General features: G+C 32.0%; 2 protein-coding genes across 8 annotated transcripts; one reads left to right on the forward strand and one right to left on the reverse strand.

Moving 5' to 3' along the window:
* Positions 1-4,485: 4,485 nt before the first annotated feature.
* Positions 4,486-7,208, reverse strand: LOC114163959. Of its 2 annotated transcripts, none has more exons than XM_028048362.1 (2): positions 7,014-7,208; positions 4,486-6,860 (listed from the first exon to the last, which is right to left on the reverse strand). In XM_028048362.1, exon 2 carries the CDS (start codon positions 6,251-6,253, stop codon positions 4,997-4,999), a length of 1,257 nt encoding a protein of 418 aa, XP_027904163.1. In that variant the 5' UTR covers positions 6,254-6,860; positions 7,014-7,208; the 3' UTR covers positions 4,486-4,996. The 2 variants fall into 2 exon arrangements, with proteins under 2 accessions (XP_027904163.1, XP_027904164.1); XM_028048363.1 differs by having other exon boundaries at positions 6,997-7,208.
* Positions 7,209-12,327: 5,119 nt separating this feature from the next.
* On the forward strand, positions 12,328-21,526 carry LOC114164489. 6 transcript variants are annotated; one of them, XM_028049185.1, is made up of 13 exons: positions 12,328-12,508; positions 13,113-13,157; positions 15,392-15,440; positions 15,516-15,564; positions 16,378-16,448; positions 17,758-17,816; positions 17,933-18,025; positions 18,640-18,700; positions 18,885-19,021; positions 19,106-19,162; positions 19,842-19,939; positions 20,576-20,775; positions 21,189-21,526. In XM_028049185.1, the coding sequence occupies exons 1-13, from the start codon at positions 12,431-12,433 to the stop codon at positions 21,257-21,259; spliced, it is 1,068 nt and encodes a 355-aa protein (XP_027904986.1). In that variant the 5' UTR covers positions 12,328-12,430; the 3' UTR covers positions 21,260-21,526. The 6 variants fall into 6 exon arrangements, with proteins under 6 accessions (XP_027904986.1, XP_027904987.1, XP_027904988.1 ...); XM_028049186.1 differs by having other exon boundaries at positions 18,643-18,700; XM_028049187.1 differs by lacking the exon at positions 21,189-21,526 and adding an exon at positions 20,990-21,166 and having other exon boundaries at positions 12,372-12,554.
* The last annotated feature ends 282 nt before the right edge of the window (positions 21,527-21,808 follow it).

Raw genomic sequence — 21,808 nt, forward strand, 5'->3', positions numbered from 1 at the left:
TTATTTACAGTATCCTTTCTCTTTCTTTATAAATTTCATACTTTTAAAGAATTTTATTTTTATTTAACTATTGTTCATGTAAAGTCGTGTATTTATGTCAATTTTTAGTTTCTATGCATTCTTTTGAATGTTATGTTAGCTCGTTGTTTGCCTTCTAGTCTTCTTGGTTGGGTATCAGTATAAGGCATTTTGATGCTCAAATTAGAACAATAAATGTCCATGAAAATCTCACTTACATTACTTCGGAGTTGGCTATTTATACCCTTTTTCCTTTGTTTGGGTTTAATTGAAGCCAATCACCTTTAATTGGTTTGATTAGTGGGTTAATCAGGTTTAGTTACTTAATGTGGTCAAAATTGCTTCTGGTTCTTAGTGAGAGGTCCTCAGGTCTAAGTGTTTCCTTGGACCAAGTGGTCTCTGGATCAGGACGTGTTCCCATGCATACTAGACCAAAAGATGCATAGTGTAAATTATCATTTTCTAGGTTCTAAATTTAGATAACATTTGTTACTTTTGTGTCATTTATATTTTTACCTTTTATTCCCGTTTATTCTCTCTATATTTATTATTTATTGGAAATTTTATTATGTTTCTTGATTTTTAAAAGAAAGACTTAAATAACATTTAAAAGGAAAATAAGAGAGTATTAAGCACTTCCAATTACTAGATAACCAATCTATTCAAACAAGTTTGTCTAGTATTTAATGACACAACTTTTGCATGTGATAAGTAATCCATAAAACCTCAAATTATATATATATATATATATATATATATATATATATATATATATATATATATATTTACAAATTTTAACATTCTTAATATTTACTCTTAAAACTTCATAAATTTATATTAAACTTTCAATATCAAAATGCAAACTTAAGCGAATGTTTACTATAATTAATATATTTTCTTTACACTAATGTCTAACATGTTTTATACACTCTTTTAAGGTTTGATGTCATCTTAAGTATCTCAAATCAGATATATTCATAATGCATCACACCCACTCATAAGAAGTCATATATCATTGATATAACATATTATATATATATATATATATATATATATATATATATATATATAAAAGTCAATTCATCATGGATCATATACCCATAAGGGACTATCCATATGGTAATAATAAAAATATCATACATTAATCATATATCTCAAAATATATAAATTAACTATAGCATTTTGTATATTATTATCATCATCAATAATTATAATTGAACTCAAGTATACAAATTCTTACATGCATATATCGTTTGAACAAGCTTCTCTTGCTTAAACAACTTCATCCTCCATAATCGGGATAGGTCATTCTTAGTTGAGCGAGATAAGTCCAGAAAAAAGAACTAATCTTTATCACATCAGTTGCATTGAAATGAATGGAGAATAATGAATGTAATTATTCAACATCGCTTAGATATCATTTCAGTGGTGATCGCTTCAAACATCAGTTATGTTTGCCAAAATCAACAAAAATGGAATGACAAAATAAATGAGGAAATTAATACAATACAGATGCCCAAGAACCAGACATTAAATCAGTTGCATTGAAATGCGCAGTCTCAAATTCAACATATAACAGAGTATGTGACCACAGACAACTGTTTTTTGTATGAATACTTAATATTTGAATTAGCGTAGCAAGAAACACGCAAGAATGAAAACATTTCATATTAGTAACCATGGCCTACCGCTACTGGTTACACTCAGTCAATATAATTTAGGAGAACATGAAATGCATTGCATGTTTTCGTTCATCTTGATTTTACGTTTTATCAAGACATAGCTTAAATTTTTACTCAACTGACTATGGACTATTCAAACTTCAATAATTTAATGACAATATAAAAGTAAATATCAGTCAGAAGTAGAAGAAAACTCTTCAAAATTAAGCATGTAAAGAAATTTATGCATAGATGGTTTGGATCTTAAGAGTATGCTTGTTCCACTTTATACAGAGAGTGCATCTCACCTTATTCAGTGATCAATATAAATATTCATAACAGTCAACAAGTACAAAATACACAGCAGAATAGCACACTAAGGTCTTCGAGAAAACAGAGTACCCTGTTATCCACTTCATTCAAATTGAGACTTTTGGAAACCATTGTCTCAACTCAACTTTGATAAATTAGTACATGGCCAATCATGCCTCGTTCGAACAGAAAGTTTAAAAGTACTAACTGAGCTGACACTCAACAGAAACAACAGATTAGGTGAAAGTAGCTATGCAGATGTTTAAAGTTCAGTCATATATATGTTGTACGCAAATTTTCCCAAACCTAGGCTCTCTCCCTTTGGTTGTGAGGATGGGAGAGGAAGAATGAAGATAGAATTAAAATAGGGTGTTTGGTAAAAGATAAAGAGGAGAAAAATAATTTAACAAAATAGTAAGACTCACTAATCTGTTAATACTCTTCTCTAATCTCTTCAACCAAACATATCTAGTTTCCACTTTATTTCCTTGTCTATGTTCACTCTAACTATTTATTTCCATCTTACATGTTTCTCTCATCTCTACCAAACATCTTCTTAGAGTAGGTTTGGTAGCGAGGATGGGTGAAGACAGAATTAAAATAGTGTGTTTGGAGAGAGACACAGAGGAGATAAATAATTTTTAAGATAGGACTCAATGTACTATTTCTCACCTATTTCTACTTATTTCTCTCCTCATTTCTTTATTTTTCTTCAAAGAAACACCTTTAAATTTCCCTTTATTTCCCCATCTATTTCCACTCCACCAACTTATTTCCATCCAACCTATTTTTCTCTTTACTAAACAAAACAATGTAATATAGTCTCTACAATGCTGCACTGAGGGCTTCGACAAATCTTCTACCAGTTACCTGAATCTTACCTTGCACCTGTAGAAGATTGAAAAGATGGCAGACACAACAACCAATCAGATCACACATGGTTGCTCAAAGTTATAAGAAATAGTGCAAATAAAACCCTGCAACTATATTCTAAACACAAATCTTCCCGTATTTTTTTGGTCCAGAAAATTTTTTTACGTTGTATCAGTGATAGTCACAACCTAGAAGAAAGAAAAGGATAATTGTTCCTAAATATTCAAGCAGTAATAATGAACAAGGAAACTTCAATGATCCTTTAGCACTGAAATCAAATCAGTTTCAATAATTTAGCCTTATAAGGATTGCATATTGCACCATACCATCCAGCAGTCCTCCTTTGTTATTTACTACGGATATGGATTACTGTCACTGGCATTAACACTTAGCTCGGTGTCCACAGATATAAATTATGGTAATAAGGAGACAAAAAAAAAAATCCAATCAAAATAAGTAATTACTCTCCCATGTACCATCAAACAATAGTGTGTTCAACGCATGATCAAAAGGAACTTCAGCTAAAAATGAACCATAAAACAATCAGTACCTTGTGACAAATTCAAGGTGATTTTCTGCATTTCCTCCAAGTGTGATTCCAACAGGAGAAAAAAATACTTCCAAAAGCACATGTCGAGAAATTTGAGTGAACAATAGCATATAAACAGTTAAAAATGATTAAATGTTGAATGAATTTGAAAATTCAACCACCATTGCATTGGCATGTTGCAGCTCAAACATGTTGAAAATTTTATTTTCCACTGAGCTGTGAATGTTCACTGATTTTATAAATTCATGAAATTATCTTTCATATATCGTGTAAATTGCATCGTTATCTAGTTGTAACAAATAGTAGAAAATCCAGATATGGCAAGATCATGATTATAAAGTCTCTTTTTTTCTTTGTCCCTCCACAGCATTCATAATCATAACCGACAAGCAACAAACCATTTGCAAGTAACCTCCTTCAATATGTCTGAATTTGCACAACTAACTTACAGGCACACCAGATTCTCTGCAAAACTTTTGCTTAACATGCCACCACTTTTCAATAACACGACTGTCAGTATAATAAAATATGATATCATATACACAAACATATATAGGAATTGAAATCTTCCAATTATATAAGAGAATTGAATGTAGACATCTATTATTTTCTTCAGCTTTTCCTGTAGAACTTTCATGCACCATACGCCTACCCTGCTTTTAGTTCCAAAAGTTCTTAGATTACAATCAAATCACATATGCCACTAAGACCAACAAATGTAAAAGCAACTTTTATCGATCAAAGTTTAACAACTTCATCAAAGTGGTTAAAATGGTCAACTAATAAAAGGAGAAAGATGACTACATTCATTCAGACTAAAACCAGAGATAGTGAAATATCAATCGAACAGGATACCTGATAGGGCATTCATGAAAAGAAAAAACATTGTACATTACACTGATGAAAAGATGTGTCAAATTTATAAATCTCACATTTTATTGAAAATAACAATTACAGTCACCAAATTAATTTGCACGAAAAACATAGGGTAAGTTACAGATCTACACAAGACTATAAAACAAAAACACTACTTTGGGTTTGATGAATTGGGACATAGGGACTTCAACCATAAAACTAAAATGACCAGGAAATTTTCAATAGATGTTAATGTGTTATTGATATTGAATTTCAATCAATCCTCAGATTTTAAAAATACATACAGAGCGACCCTGCAGCTCTTATACAAGTCATACTTCCTTGAACCCAGCTACACAACAGTATCCCTGCAAAACTTCCTTAGTTCTTTCTTTTCTCATTGGCTGTAACGCAAACAAAAGCCTCGACATCTCTAGCAATGGCAAATACAGCCAATATAAATGCTAAAAACATACAACAGAGCAACCAATCTTGGGTTTGATTTGATGGTACCCTTGGTTGCAGTTAAATAAATCTTTGACCTATTCGAGCCCTACAAATAGCAGAGAATCCAGAGATAAGATACTTTGAAGATCAAAATCAATATTTCATCTTGAAAGGGCTAGAAGAATCTATTTGTCACCATCCGGCTCATACCAACACAGAACAGGACCACTGATCAACCATTGCTGAGCCATCAGAACTAGAAGACATTTTCACGAAGGTTTTATTCTTCAAACGATTGCATGGATATTTTTTCCAACCACAGTGGCCAATCTTCTCCGAGTTGCTGTGGATTTAGTTCCATGGCAACTTTAAAATCATGCAAAGAAACTAAGCATGCTGGTTTATGTTCTGACACAGCTTCTGCTGCACCATCACACTGCACGTGTAAATGATTGTTTGGCCACATGCCATTGATGACCTTACCCTGCATCTGCTGTTTGGGGGCAGGGGTCTTCCTAGGCTCATTTGTAGACCTAGCTCTAACTAAATCGACACAAGACCTGATCAACCGTTTCAAGTAGACATCCAACATATTATTCAACATGTTTGCACATTCCATAGAAATGGCTCCAAGACCTTGTACTGCAGCAATCTGATCCATGCGCCTCCTGAGTGTTTCTGTATCAGACAACCTGCCACTGTCACAACAACTATCAAAATAGCCAGCACTACTCACTGGCAATGCTTTGCGGGCTCCTCCTACACTTGCTGAGCAGTAAGGAATCCCAAGTGGTGCTATCAAGGGACTTTTAGAAAGACCCAAGCGATTTAACTGATCAACTTCTTCCCCATCTTCAACAATTGACATTTCAGCTGGCCCTTTCCCATGTATTCTTGGCTTTTCTACAGGTCGCCGATCAGCATCTCCTCTTTCATACTCTGGTAGCTCAGCAACAGCTTGAAGATGCTGCATTGGTCTCTGATAATCGCAAGGAGTAAGAATTCCATTCTCCATATCAACCTTACTACCACAATCATCTGTACCCATGGATTGATGAGAAACAGAATCAACCTTCCCATTTGGTCCAAGAGGGCTTGGTCTATCTCTCAGCTTCCGCTCACGTATGCCAGGCCTAACCTTAGGGGATACCGGCAAAATCCCATTTGACCAAACGGGAGCTTTTTGATTCTGATTGTGGAAGCTGCCAACACTCTGTTCGTGCCCATCTTCTCTACCAGGAGATATGTCTGAAGCATGTTCTCCAAACTTCTGGGGACCTGACGGATGAATTGACGGTGGGATCTTGGCTTGGCAGGCATTCTTCAATATTGACTTTATAAAATGGTTGTGCAGTGGAAGATTTTCCCTCCCAAGCACTCGGAAACAAAACTTGTCAAACTCAGTCTTGCTCAGTTTCTGACTCAAAAACCTGTTCAAGCAATAAAAGTACCGCTTTGACTTATCCGCTCCAAGCTTCTTTACAATCTGTGCTTTCAATTCACCCAAATCAATTCTTGAGCTCTGCTGGGGTTGCATTTCTCACCAACAGATTCACAAAAACACCCAACAAATAATAATAATAAAAAAAAAAAAACCTGCAGAAGCCTCAATTTGAACCAAATTGCAGCTCTTTTCGTTTCCAAATAACACTAAACTTCCCCTCCCCCATATCAAGCTTATTCTAATTCCCAAATCAGATAATTACAATTCGTACATATATCAACACCAGATGTGTGAGTGATACTAATGGCAGAGTAACCCACAGTAAAACTTGCAATTCTGCACAAAAATAGGGTTACCCTTACGCCCCGAAAAAACCCAAATTCAGCAAACGAACAGAACATGCAATGCAAAGCCAAATCCCATCTTCCTCCAACCCAAACCCTAGAGATCAAACAGCAACAAAACTCCCCGACTCCGAGCACGAAAACCCGCAAATCAAACTCAAATCCATTGAATTTAATGGCATATCAAAACCCTAAGTTTGAATCACCAAACCCGGGTCCAAAACACCATTGTCGTGTCGAACAACGCGAAGCGAACATTACACCACTGCACCAATTTAAACCCCCATTGTTTCGCCGAATTCTGTGCCTTCGAACTTCGAATTTCGAAATTCGAAGTAGATGGGAAGAGATCAAAACTGAGGTGCCCCCAAAAAAAATAGGAAGCGAAACCAAAGAAACGAAAAAATTCAAATTGCAATGGAAGGAAGCACAATGAAGAAGAAGAAGAAGAAGAAATACTTAGTGTTTTAGGGAAAAACAAAGTAGTTATACATTGATTGAACTCTGACCTTCGCAAAGTTCACGAATTGCTCACAAATCTCGAACCTCACTCACTGGGTTTCAATCTTCCAAGCTTTGCCTTTGCCTCTCTCTCTTCCTTTTTTTTTTCTTTTTTTTTCTCCAATTTATTTATCTTTTATTTCTAATTGTTGGTGATTTTATATTGAGTTTTGTTTTTCTCTTTCTAACTCGATCTGCTAATACTATGTTTCTTCTCTTCTCTCTCTTTCGCACTGGTCATTCTTAAAACTGGGTCTTTTCCTCTTTATTTTAAAAATATATATGTTGTATTTATTTATATTTTGTTAATTAAAACTATATTTTTATACCTGCATAATAACATGGTCTAAAATTATTATTTGTTATTCTAGTTCCTTTTCTTTATATGGTTATTTATTAAGGGGAGTGTGTGTTTATAATTTTGTTTACATTGCATCGAATAAGCTGATAAAAAAAAAACATTGCATCAAATAAATTACTGTTTTATATGATTAATTATTACGATAAGAATTAAATATCTTTAGCAGATAGAGCTAAGTTAAAACAAGAGTAAGTGGAAGTGAGCCAAAGAAAAAAATGAATTATAAGAATAATAAATAAAATGCATTTTCAAATAAATAAATAGTTTTGAATGGAAGAATGTATTTAAAAAAATAACTAATTTTGTATTTTGATAGAAAATTTTACAATTTTTTATTTTGAAAACATTTAAATACATTATATTTGAATTGATTTTTTTTAATGTTTTGTTTGAATATAACGATTTAAATCTAGTGAATTGTTTTATTTAAATAAAGTATTTCAACTATTATCAAATTTAAAAAATTACTTAAATATTAAATAATTGTTAAAAAATAAAAAATATAATATTAATATCTTTTATAGTTAATCTTTATTTATATGTTTTTTTATCAAAGTTTCTCAAAAAAATTTCATAATGTATTTATAAACTTTTTGATAAACGAAATTGTTTTCAAATTATAAAATGTTAGATTTGATCAAATTCAAGAAAGATAGCATCAAGTTAAATTGATACAAACTTAAACTGAATTAGTTTGAGTCAAAATCAAATCAAACTGAGTTAATTTAAGTCCAACTTAAACCAAGTAGGCTCTCGAGGACCACTAAAGCCAAGGTCTATTATGTACATAAGTTGAGGTATTAAAAGTATAATTAACCTTAAGTTTTATATTACATAGGAAATCAAATATTTATCTTTCTTATATTACACCAAAGTCCTCTCAAATTACTAACTTATGTTGTACCTTTAAAGTACGTACCAGTTTCATCCTCATACTTTATAAAACAATTTAAAACATCTTTGATAACAAACAACGTTAAAGTGTTTCCATCTCTATCATTGCAACTATCTCTCTACAACATAATAATAATAAACAACGCCATTTTAAGTTTTCAATCAGGAATATTGGCCTGAGAGAATTGTTAGTCGTGTGTGAGGGATACAAAGGCACTTACTCCAACCATTGAATCATCAACCTCACCATCTTATGGAGCCAAGTTTGGAAGTAGAAGGAAGATCTTGAGGTCCTTTATTGTATCCATCACTAGGCTCATTATGTAACCTCAACAACCTTACCAACGTAACTATTCTCAGGGTTGTCCTCATAACCACCACCTTTAGGTCCACCACTGACAAGTTTATCACCTATACTTCCCCAACACCAAACTTATCACCATTAATTCCACCTTTATATCAAACTTTAGGCTTGCCACCATCAAGGTCATCACCTTCATGATTGCCTCCAAAATCATTGGGTCTACCACCTTTTGATTCATATATATCAAGTTGATCATGCTTGTTGTCAGCTCTATAGCCATTGGCTTCGGTGTCAGGTTTGTCACCTTCGCTATATAAAGAGTTGTAAAATAGAGAAAAAGACACTCAATCCAACAATGTTTGATTACTTGTAAGAAAAAATATCCAATTATACATCACACAGACGTTTGATTTGTCACGTTGAAAAGAGTTCAACGTCATTTGTCACCAATGATGTTTTTTTATTAAGTGTAATGACAAAATTAATACATACCTTAAAGTAGGAATGAAAAAATTAGTCAATAGTTTGGGAACGATACACATGTTTAACCCAAATAATAAAATGTGTACCCTATAAACTATTTTTATTCAAAAATTGAGGTTTATGCTTCTTGAAAGTCAATAAACCACTTGAATAAAACCAGAGATATAATGTAACAAATCAAATTATTCATATAATATTGTTTTGTTATCTAATTAGCGAAGTGCTTCAATAATTGAAAGCATGTACACATATTACTAATAACAATAAGATGAGTTTTAAAATAAATGTATGTCTTATACGTACGTGTGTATACTCAATTAAAAAACTAGACATTATTTATATTTATACTCAATCAATTGTTACTTTTACAACTTTTTAATTTTCACCTTGAGCTTATTAACTTTTGGAAAATATTCCAATAATGTATATGTGTAGTCATAGTTCTCATTCTTTCATAAATGATTTTTTTTATACAAAATGAATTGGGAAAGAAATGGATTCTATTCACTTTATACTCACTTAATTAGTATATTTGTTGTAAGGAGTTTGGTGGGAAAACACAAGCAACACTCTAATATTGTGTGTTTTCTCCATGATATAGACATTGCCGCACATGTTGTGATTGTAATTAAGAAGGAGAATGAGTACTCGTATTTTGTGCCAATTAGTGTAATGCGATATTTGAAGAGAAGGAAAGCTTGTGATTTGGAGCTTCATTGACAATGGAAGACAAAAGACTACTTAACGGGAAAGAAACCAAATGTATGTACTTTTAGTGTCCGGTTCAACTTTCCAACATAACTTTAGTGACAAAAGTTCTTGCTTGTTGAACTCACTATTATTCTTTTGCTTAATATATTTTTTTAATTTGCTACAAATAAATTTAATAAATGTAAAGAAAATGATTTGTTGTAATGTGATACTTTTATGAAAAACTTTTGCATCCATGTTGTTTGACATATCTAATGTGTTCTACGATATTTTAATACATGGTTCTAACCAAACATAATAGTACTACTATTATTTACAAAATGTCATAACTATAATGAATTATTATTAGTTGACTTTATACTATTAATGTTATTGATATCTATTAATAGAGTTAGATGTGTTTTCGCTTCCTTCATTTTTAGTGAAAATTAGAATTAGTATCTTTTCAAAATTTTGAGTCAATTTAGCTTCCAAATTTTAGAAATATGTGAATTTAATTATTTTAACAATTTTTTGTTAAATTTATTTAACATTTCAAATGTATTTCATGTCATTTTACTTACGAAGACCAATGATCATAAGTCCATGAACATATAGATATATTCACAATAATATTTTTTAATTCTTCACTAAATTGAGTGGGAGTATCAATAATCTCATTAGTTAAAAAAATGCTAAAAGTAATTTTTTTATTATGTTCTTTAAAATGATAATGGTTTTTAAAATGATGTTTCATGTTCTTCATGATTTTTCTTATCAGCAAATAAAACTATAAATACGAGATTAAGTTTTTCTCATAAAAATTTAATATTCTATTTTTTTTTTCTACACAATGTGCTTTTATATTTCTTATATTGATATATATTTTCTTTGAATAAATATAAGCATTGAACATCGATGAAAATATGTGTTTTGTTCTCAATGTAATAACTCATACAATTATTAAAAATAATAATTTTTCCTCTATAGTACAAGTAGTTTTCATCCACACAACTTCTAGTACAACAAGTATAAGTAAAAGGCTTTCGAAAAACTATCATGGCCACCAAGAGGTACTTATTCAACCCATTTGCCACCCTTAAATTAAGAAACAACATTTTAAGAGAATTAAAATTTCTTATCACCTCTCAAATTACATAAAAACAACGCAACTCTTGATTTTTTGGAGGCACTAAGTTTAAAAAGTTCCAGAATATCTTATTATCATCTTATCAAGTTTATAATTTAAAAAATTATTAATTTGATTTTGGTCAAAGTGAATTATTATAACACTATCTTTCTAAATAATCTTGTTCAGAAAAATCTGAGTAAAAGTATCTTTTTTATAGATTAATAAGAAAGTTATAGACAAACTTAACTCATTACCGTCTGATATAATTTAAAATTATCTTATTTATTGTCAAAGATGATATATATAGAAGCAAGTAGCAGCAATTTTTTTTTTCACGAGCAATTAATTTACGGGAGTTTTTATTTTCTGACATTTTCATATTTTTCTTCCATCTTTTGTCAATGCGAAAATTTTCACCATGCCTATAAAATGATTTTGGATTATATGATTTGAATTTTTTAATATTAAAAAAGTTTTCAAATGGCATAATCTGAAAATGATTTTTTATATAATTTTTTAATTATACAATTTAAAAATTATTTTTTATTTTCAAATTATTCAATTTAAAGTTTTTATTTTTAATTTTTGGATGTATAATTGGAAAGTCATTTTATATATAAGAAATAATTTAAGTTATACATTTCATAAGAAACTTTTTTATAAAATATTTTAAATTATATAATCAAATAATATATTTTAAACCGTTTAATCTGAAAAATCATTTTTTTTTTTATTTTGAATTGCATAACAAACAACCTTTTTAATGTTTTTCTTTTTTAAATTTCACAAAACTTTCTTCCTTTACATTCATAACACAATTGATAGATAACACATAGATAATGATGGAAGTAGAGCTGTCAAAACGGATAATCCGGCCCGATCCACCAAGGGTTGATGATTTAGTGAGTCAATCCAACCCGACTCACTTTTAGTGAGTCAAAAAAATTCGAACTCGGTCCAGCTCACCACGGGTTAGCGGGTTAAACGGGTTGGCTCACGAATTCACTTAATTAAAAAAAATACAATTTTTTATTTATTTTTCAGTCAAAACTAAATTATAATTCTAATTAAAATCTAAATAAATTTTAATACAATCCAAATACAAACCAAAATCAACAAAAAATACATATTATTTATGTGTTGGCTAAAAAAAATCTAACATGACCTAAATGTAAAGCCCAACTTAATAAAAATACTCATGTAACCCTTTTATCTACGAGTTAAAATTTGTAAAAAAATTTCAACCCAACCCGAATCCATGGTGAGTCAGGTTGGCTCGCAGATTCCAACCCATTTTGACAATGTCAGTGACACCAAGATAAAGAAACAATTTATTCTTTTAATTATAGAAATTCACATGAAAACTAGGAGGTACAGAAAGAAATGGCCCTAGCTTCTTTGTTTATGGGCTACATTTAGCATGACCCACTTGCTAGTAGGCCGAGCCCACCGAAGAAACTCATATCGGTATTTTATTTTTTTGTTTTTGGGTCGGCACTCACACTTATAGTGTGCCTGGTACCAGTTCGCACAGTGAAAGAAGGCATCGTTTGTGATTGAAATGGAGAGCGATGTGGAAGAATCTCTGCGGAAGAGGCCCAGAAAATATCCTTTCTCCGCCGATTCATCTTCTCGCAAGGTCTCTCTCTTTCTCTCTAGTTACGAAACTGTGTTCCAACTTCCAGGTATTGCTTGCGCATACCTGCAAACTGTAATATAACCGAGTGACTATAAAACCTAGTTTAGTGTTTTTTTTATCTGAATTTCACTATTAATCCCAATTGTACATAGGACTATACCTCATTGTAGAACGTTCTGGAACGATATGCTTGTTTGGTTCATCTTACTTCGTATAGGCTATCTTGATAGGTGCATGATTTCCTTCCCTAACGAAATCGTGAGGTTATTGATATAAAGTGGTTTTCTGACGTATTAAAATGATTTAATTTTACAAGGGTAAAGTTTCGGGTTAACGATCATTGAGAATTTACCCGGGGTGGGTTGTTCAAGTGTAATTACTGACTAGTTACTTGTAAATTGTAATTGTGACATTGTTTTACGCGGTTTGATGCTATTGAGTTGATTTTTTTTTTGCTGGTTCATGATTACTTGTAAATTGTAATCGTGACCTTGTTTTACACTGTTTGATGCTAGAGTTGATTTTTTTTTTTTTTGCTGGTTCATGATTGATAATTTATTTTTTCTTTTCTTTATGAACTAATTATTATTGAATAATGCCGCAGTTTGAACAATATCCTGGACGGCCGTTTGCAATAATTGGGGAAGTGGTAATGATTCTCACTTTCATGAGATTAAGTTTTAATTTGGATGAACATTTGAAGAAGTATTTTGTTAATTTTCTTTTTGGATTTCTTTCCACTGGCATCTTTTTTTATACTATCTGATTGTTGACTTCTTGAGCATGGATAAGGGAAAGAACACACAGATGCAAGGCCAAAATGATTCTTTCCCTTTCGTTTTTCTTTTTTAGAGTGAAAATGCCAAATGGATATGGTAGGTCTAGAAGTTTCATCCCTCTAGTAAATGACTGGCCACTGGTGGGATTGGTTTTCTAATAGTTTTGGTGATCTCTGACCTGTAGCTAATCACATTAGCTAATAGTGCACTATTGTGGTGCTACAGTGGAGTAATGAAGGAGAGGCTGAGAGCAGCCTTGTGATGCCATGGGATTTAAATAATGAATTGGTTTTTAGTAGTGGTGAAGGCTTTAGCAATAGTTTTTTTTTTTTTGCAACATAGCAGTTGTACCACATTATAGGTTTCTATATCCTATTTTTACCCCTGTAAATAATATTGTATGTGAGTGTTAATATTGTGATTTCTCCCCCTTATTCTTATGCATTTTTGCTTTAGAAATGTAACCGAACTTGAATCCCTTCTTCATTAGCCATTCCCAAAAAAATTACTTTTTTGTCCACTTGCACTTTACAGGACATTTTTTTGTTCTTTTCTTTCTTATTCCTTCAGACTTCTTATTCACATTATGCTAATTTGTCCACTTGCACTTTACAGGACGTGTTTTTGTTCTTTTCTTTCTTATTCCTTCAGACTTCTTAGTTCATATTATGCTAATTTGTTATTTTTTCTTTATATTCATTTTAAAATTAATCATTTTTTTTTTACTTATTACTCTTAGAATTTGGGCTTAAGGCCTAACTCAACGCCTAATTGGTCTGTAGGATCGCCCAAGCTTTGTAAGGACTATATTAGCCATATTTCTAGTTGGTGTGAGATCTCAACCCCATCACACCCACCCAAGACTAAACATCCAGAGTGTCGCAAATATTGGTGATCCAATAATGGATCTTGTTATTTACAGTCTAGCATACTCTGATGGTAGGTTTGTAACGTGAGGACTGTCTAAGCCTTAAAAGGATTACTATGGCCATTTTTTGGTTGATTGATGATCTCAATTCCAACCTTCATGCCAAGACTATACATCTGGAACATGGACAAATGTGACCCAATAATAACAACGTTTAACGAAGACGAAGAATTGACATTTAGGGTTCACACATACAATGGTAGCCTAATAACCAATCTATATGGGATGGACTTCTATACTATTTTATGATTTGGTCTTAACTGAATCCACAAAACCATGTCTTTAAGGGGAGCATTATTCAATCCTTATCAGGAATACATTAACTATATTTCTAATTGATGAGAAATTTCAACAACTACTATGCTCTTAATATATGTGAGTAAACTATTATTTAGCGTGAATTTCTTCATTTTTGGTCTGAATATTTATATTTAGTATAATTTTATTGTTCTATAATTATAATACTTAAAATAGTGTTCATCCTACTTGTTTGTTGCTATCCACCAACACTGGGATCTAGTTGGTACGGGACTGCAATTCAGGTTTGATAACTATGAAGCTAAGATGATTGAACTTGAGGGTAAATGATTATTTGATAGAGCAAATCAAGTTAAACAAAATAACTGAGAGTTCATCCCCTCCTTGAAATAAGGCATGAAAGTTATTGGAAAGAGTTAAATGAGGGTGTGATTACACTGCTGCAATATCAGTTGTCACGACAGCAACTCTAAATTGTGATGCAATAAGTCATCATTGCTATACAGTGCCACTCTGCACTGCTTTGCTGCGACAGCAGCTGTTATGAGTGCTATTGGTTTCCTTGATTTGGAATAGTAATACTCGTTAGTTGCTACTATTGCCATCGCTTCCCTTGGAGAATAGATGTTCCTATTCTCTACTTGCACATAATTCTTTCAAAATCTGAATTGCACAATCTCTTGGTAAGAGTATTTGCAAGTTGACTTAGTGGAGGTACATATATACGGAATACAAATCAAACCTCAAGCTTTTCCTTGATAAAATGCCTATTGACGTCAATTTTTTTCATTTGATCATGCAAAGCAGTATGAACTATGTTGGTTGCTGTTCTATCTTTAGGGTAGAGCTTCTCTGTTTCTATGCATTGCTAGTACTTTTTCTTTGCTGAAACTAAAGCTGAATTATCCTTTTTGTCAGAATTTTATGCAAGATGATGATAATCGATTGGAGATTACCCGAACTAGATGTAAGTCTATTATCTCACTGGCTTTATTTCTATTTTCTACATTACATATCAGTTATTCTATTCTTTCAATGACAGTTGGAAGTTTGCTTAAAAGACATGGAGATTTGACAGAACGTCTTGCCAGGTAAATCACTGTTGAAGATGCTGATTGCTTTTTTCTGTAGTACAATTTTTCATTGGAAAGTCATCAATGTGCAGATACTTGAACTGCAAATTAATGTGCATAGTATTATCTTGCTGATGCTTAACTTGTATACTGTGCCATTTTTTACTTTATTGGTTACTTGTATACCAGTGGGTGGGATAGAATTAGAAATATACTTGGTGTATTCAATGAGGAAACCATTGAAGTTCTTGGTCTTTTTACGTGAACATGCATAAATTAAGTTTGTGGTTGATAAGAGGGAAATTGGGAAGAATTTAGATAACTAGGGTGGATATTCAAAATTCTGTCAAACCATTTTATTAATTGTCCTAGTATTTTTAAATTTTTTGGCATTTATATATGTATAATGCAATGACTTTTTATATCTCAAACCTATAATCTGTAGTGGTCGTCTCACTGTCTTTTATTAAAGTTTTTTGGGCTGATTGATAAATGCTATATGGGTTTGATAACCGTGACTGATGCAAAGTCAGACCTTATGTTGCAATGAGATGTTGACATCAAAGCATGTGTGAACATTCCAGATTATTAGTAAGAAGGACTCTTCTATTTTTCATTTTTCTTTATAGATGTTTTATGTGTAATGTCTAACATGCTTTGAAAATGCTGTTCATGCAATCAAGGTGCATTTTGGCCACTAGAAGATGTTTAGGTCTCTTCCTCAGTGAATGTCTTGATGCATTCTATGATACTTTTAATACTGTTGTTTCATGGCATCCATTAGTTGTTGTATGCTGTGGTAACATAATCTTTTTAATATTGGGTTCACAGGGATTCGGACAAGATAATATTTGAACGTCTACAGAAAGAGTTTGAAGCTGCACGAGCTTCTCAAACTGAAGGTAGCTTTGACTTTGTTCTTTGGAGATTCTTTAATAAATTAGCTGTAGATAGTATATGGATCTGCCTGGTCTCAATTTTTTTTGTCATTTATTTCCTTTGTTGCACTCTAGTGTAGCTGTTATGATATTTGACCTTTTTGTCAATGGTTCCTTTTTTTCATTTTCAATTTACTGTTTTTTGTTCATTTATTATAAACATTCCAAATTTTTTGCTTTTTCATATGATGCATCCATTCAATATTTTCAAATCCCTATGGTTAAAAAGTAATATTTTTTATCATGGTAAGATTGATAATGAAGATATATATATATATATATATATATATATATATATATATATATATATATATATATATATGAGAAGCAAAGGCTAATCATATGCAAGATTTTCCCGTGAAATTTTAATTTTGTTTCTGTCAGAATAATTTAATATTATCTTCTGCGCAAAAAAGCTGTTTTCTGATGTATCCATCTGTAAACTGGTATCCTAAGAGTTTCTTTTTCTATTTCCTAGGACTTAATTAGTGCAAATGTTGACATTAATTTAGCCACTCAGTTATAGAAAGGGTATCGTTTGGCCCTCCACATAAATTTGATATTAATTAAGTCCATCTGTTATGGAAAGTAGCACCAATCTAACCCCTTAATCAGATTGTGATTTGTTGCTTCAATTTAGTCTTTAAACCAGAAGCTCCATCAACAGTTATCTCACAGTCTGCACACAAAAGGTCGACTTTAATATTGGTTTTCTTGATTGAGGAGCTAAGTTAATGTCAACTTTCTTTGGAGGATCAGATTGATATTTTTCCGTTATCATATATGGAAATGTAGTTGTTTATATTATCTTATGTGTATGACAAGCCTGTGTGCCAGAGGAGACAGCACTGACTGGATTGGGTTGAAACAGGGTAACCTTTAAAACATTGAATATAAATTGCAATAAGATTTTTCTGTGCCTTTGGCTCAACCCTGCATAAACATTAGTTGATCTTGGTGTTTACCTATCTATTGTTTGAAATATTACTGTTAAAATATCAAAATATTCACTATATATTTTATACCAGTAAGAATTGAATTGGATCCTAATGAAATAAAAGATCTTATACCTTGAATAAGAAAAGGGAACTGATCAGAATAAACGTTCTATAACTTAAAGCATTTTAAATAGGGAAGATTATTAAGACGTTAATCTTGGTTCAGTTGGCAATATATACTCTTTGACATCTGAAATACTGACCAACGTCTTTTGTTCATTCATTTCTATATAGATGTCCAGAAAATTCTTTGTTAACACCATTTTTTCTTGTAGAGATATGTTTAGATGGGGATGCGTGGAATGATGGTCTACTAGCTACAATAAGAGAGCGGGTATTAATTATTGTTTGCTACCTTCTTTATTTCACTTTTTTCTTATATTTGACCTTGGTGGTCTCTGTAATTATGAATTCTTTTCAGTTTCACTTTCGTTGTTTGCGCACTATCAGGTGCATATGGAGTCAGACAGAAAGGCAATGCATGGGGATGCTGACATATTGTCATGTCCTCATGAAAAAATTACATATAAAATTGGAAACAAGGTAATATTACATGGCTACATCTGCCTTTCATTGCAAATGATTTGTTTTTCAGTAAAAGATGTTATACTTGTAAAAGTTTTAGCATTGACTTCAAAGATTCTATACATTACCCCAAGAAGGGGAAAAAAGGCACAAGTGGCAAAGTAACAGATTAAAAGTTCGGGGTCAATTATATTTCAATTGTCTAAGGGAGAGAACCAGAAAACTGAAGTGCTTAAGAGGAATCGGGGGTGTGTTTTATGCTATGTTTAGAAACTACTAGTTTTTATTTCTGCAATCATGTAGTGAGGGTGGACAGAGCAGATCGCTTTCATTTTTATGCGTCTCTCTATTAACTTGTTATTGGATTGGAAGTTATTTATGGCTCCTCCTTGGTACTGTGCTCATGGGTTTTCAAGTTAGTCGCCTTTATGATGTGCAGTGTCTGACTTCCTTGCTACATTCTGTTTTTTCGTGTTTCTTGTCATATCTTGGCGTTCCTTGTGATATTAATATCTTAATTGTTGGTCTGTCTGAGTGTTTGAGATTGCGTATAGATTAGTTGGTATTCTGTCTTAACATTCGAATCAGATCATCATCTTTTAAATATTGGAATTTGGTTGTGTATTTGTTAGCAGGTAATTTGCTGTTTGGAAGGAGCAAGAATTGGTGTACAGTATGAAACATCGTATGCTGGTAATTGGCGATCAAATTTCTCTTGAATAACTTTTCTCAAGCACTACCATATTATTTGGCTCACAAGATTACATAAATAACAAGATAGAGGCTGGACCTTTTATATTTGCCCTTTCCTCCCGTTTTGTCTTTTTCTTTGCCATTAGGTGATGATAAGTGATATAGCTTGTTCATTTATTGCCAGGTGAACCTTGTGAATTTTACCATTGTGTGCTGGAGAGTAAGTCATTTCTTGAAAAAATGACTGTCCTTGAACACACCGTTCCATTTTTCCTGCCAATACGTGAAATAGAAAATGATCTCCTTTCATCCAATGCAATGGTAAAGGCATTTATATATATTGCCTTTACACTGTATTTCAATTTTCATTTTCTAATAACCATTGTTTTATTGATTTGCTTTCAGAAATTCATAGATCATGTTGGAGATCTATTGCAGGCTTTTGTGGATAGACGGGAACAGGTAGATTGTTCATGTATGTAATCATTATGAGAGTCTGATTCGTTTATTTTTGGAATACCAATATTTTGTCTTCACTATCCACATGAATTTGTTTTTATTTATGTGCAAAGGTTTACAGTTCAAATTGTCCGAATCGCATGAAGTTGGAAATGTACAAAATTTCCAGTGTCTTTTGTCCCTTGTGTGTGAGGACTATGATTGAATAATGTCTGCATTAGTGTTAAACGTTGGGTTAGCATAAAACTTTGACATCTGTCCCAGAATGTTTGAAGAATTTAATTAGAATGCTTTACTCAGTCATTCATTAGTGGTTTGTCATGTACAGTGACATTGTTGGTGACTTTTGTAATAATTAATTTAAAAGTCATATTTAGGCTATTTTTAATTGGCTGACAATGTACAAAATCTCTACATTGATAGTACATGAAAACAAATTGTGTTCTAAATAGAAGGCTTAATTTTATTTTCTCTATTAGTTTTATTTACTATTTCTACTATTAAGATTAAAACATGAATATTTACTAAGTATGCGCGAAAAGAAAAAATCTATCAATCATTATTTGAAATTTGAGAAATCTTTGCAATGATAAAGAACCTCTGCTTGTGATTTTTTCTATGTCTAAGTTATTCTGATACAAAAAACACGCATCTTTGTTTGTCTCTTGTGAATATCATGCAGGTCAGACTTATAAAGGAACTTTATGGAAATCAAATTAGAGAGCTGTATCATAGCCTTCCCTACCATATGATCGAACTTGTATTGGATGATTCTGATTGGTCAGTATCTTGTATTAATATTGTTTGTTTGGAACCATTTTTCTTCAAAGTTTTGGTAGCACTTAAAATTTTTCTTCCCTTCCAATTCAATCAATTGTAAATCTGGAGGTTATTATGCTTGAATAATGTAGTAAAATGTCAGTTGAGGTAAATTTGATGAAGCAAGTGATACTGGGGTAGTGATGTGCTTTTATTTTGTTTCCTGGACATTCTAAGGTGTGATGTGACGCTAAAAGTAAAATGTTACTAGTTTCTTTGTTAATATATATTATTCTTGGTTTATATATATATATATATATATATATATATATATATATATATATATATATATATATCTGTCTCCGTCTATATTTTCCTTCTATCAACTTTCTTATGCCAAAAATTTTGGTCATGTAACTGGGGTGATGGGAGAAATGGATCTTATGAAAGGAACATTTGTAGTTTTTACAATTTTGATTTGTTGGCACCTTAGTTAAGACAGTTCATTTGTTTTATTTAAAAATTATTAACATTTCTTTCTATGTCAGGTTTATGATTAAAATTTCCTGCAATGAAATTGGATATACATTCGAAGAGAAAAGCTAACAAAAGGTTAAAAGATATTCTGTGCTCAATCAATTTTCTTTTTTGTTTCAGCAAGGTGACAGTCAGCCTTCGATATGCTGATCTAATTTCGGTGCTCCCAACTCGAATATCAGTTCTAGCCTGGCCAATGTTCAATAAAAATACTACAGCAACTTTGAACAGGAAGGAAGATGGACTTTCTGGAAGTCATTCTACTCCAATTCGGTTAACCTACGCAGAAGATGCCTTACGAACCATGAGTTTACCAGAAGGTGCATTAACTTTATTTCTTTTCTTAAATCAGCTTTCTGTTCCGTATGAGCACATGATAATAAGTTAAAAATAAATTCTTTTATGTTGAAAACTTTATTTCATGATTTTGTACCATGTAGTTGTTGGACACACAATAGGCAGTTAATTTGTTAGAACATATTTATTTTTGGCTTTTTTTCATCAGTTGTTCATGTCCTTGTCGGATGTGTGCAGCTAGGTGAAGCTATCACACGAATGAGTTCGAGTTCTCAAATTTTTTCATTGCAAGTGCTTTTATTTTTATGGGAGCTTCCCCCAAGTTTATTTTACAAGCCTGCTTCCGTGTTCTTATAATTGTGATGAGTATTTCTTCACTGCTCTCTACTGACAGTCCTCTCTATACTGACCTTTTTATACATTGCTTCCATTCCAGCATACGCAGAGATTGTATTAAACTTACCACAAGCGCTTCAGCAGACGTATCATCAAAAGGCTCCCGCATAGTCTAGATTCATCTGTAAAAATTCTTGGTAGAGATGTTAAATATTAGAAAAAGTAACTTCAAAATTGTTACCTCACAGGATGGTTCATTTTTCTGTACTGTTGTCAGTTAGCATTTGTATCTTGGCCCCTTGTGGCCTTGTTATTCCTTCAATGCCTACTCTGATGTCCTGTATAATTACTACGACAGAGCTAGGTTCATCTTTTCAAACTGTTGTCATTTATTTTTTCTTGTTTATCATAATTCAATATATGTAAAAGTTGGTTTCATACAAGTTCCATCTTTTTTACATGCCAAACACCATTTGCTAATCGTTTAAAATTGGAATTAGAATAAATTCTTCATTATGAAATAAGTAGCAGAATGCAATACTGCTACACTCGGGGTTTGGACGGTTGTGTTGTTGGCACTGCATGTTGTAATGCCAAAACTTGATTTTGATATTTAATTTCTAATTGGTTGCTATTTTCCAGTTGGTGTTAGGCACTCAAAGTTGATGCATTTTATTTGGACAGATTTATTAGTTTTTGTGAGGATTTTTGCCTTCAAAA

The sequence above is a fragment of the Vigna unguiculata genome, chromosome 9 (assembly GCF_004118075.2).
Source record: "Vigna unguiculata cultivar IT97K-499-35 chromosome 9, ASM411807v1, whole genome shotgun sequence".
Classification (NCBI taxonomy): domain Eukaryota; kingdom Viridiplantae; phylum Streptophyta; class Magnoliopsida; order Fabales; family Fabaceae; genus Vigna; species Vigna unguiculata.

Excerpts from the sequence above, each read along its gene's own strand:
- LOC114163959 (XM_028048362.1), bottom strand. The coding sequence starts at position 6,253 with ATGCAACCCCAGCAGAGCTCAAGAATTGATTTGGGTGAATTGAAAGCA.
- LOC114164489 (XM_028049183.1), top strand. The coding sequence starts at position 12,441 with ATGTGGAAGAATCTCTGCGGAAGAGGCCCAGAAAATATCCTTTCTCCG. Across the intron at positions 12,555-13,112 it reads AACTGTGTTCCAACTTCCAG|TTTGAACAATATCCTGGACG; the intron begins GTATTGCTTGCG and ends ATAATGCCGCAG. Across the intron at positions 19,163-19,841 it reads TTGTGGATAGACGGGAACAG|GTCAGACTTATAAAGGAACT; the intron begins GTAGATTGTTCA and ends AATATCATGCAG.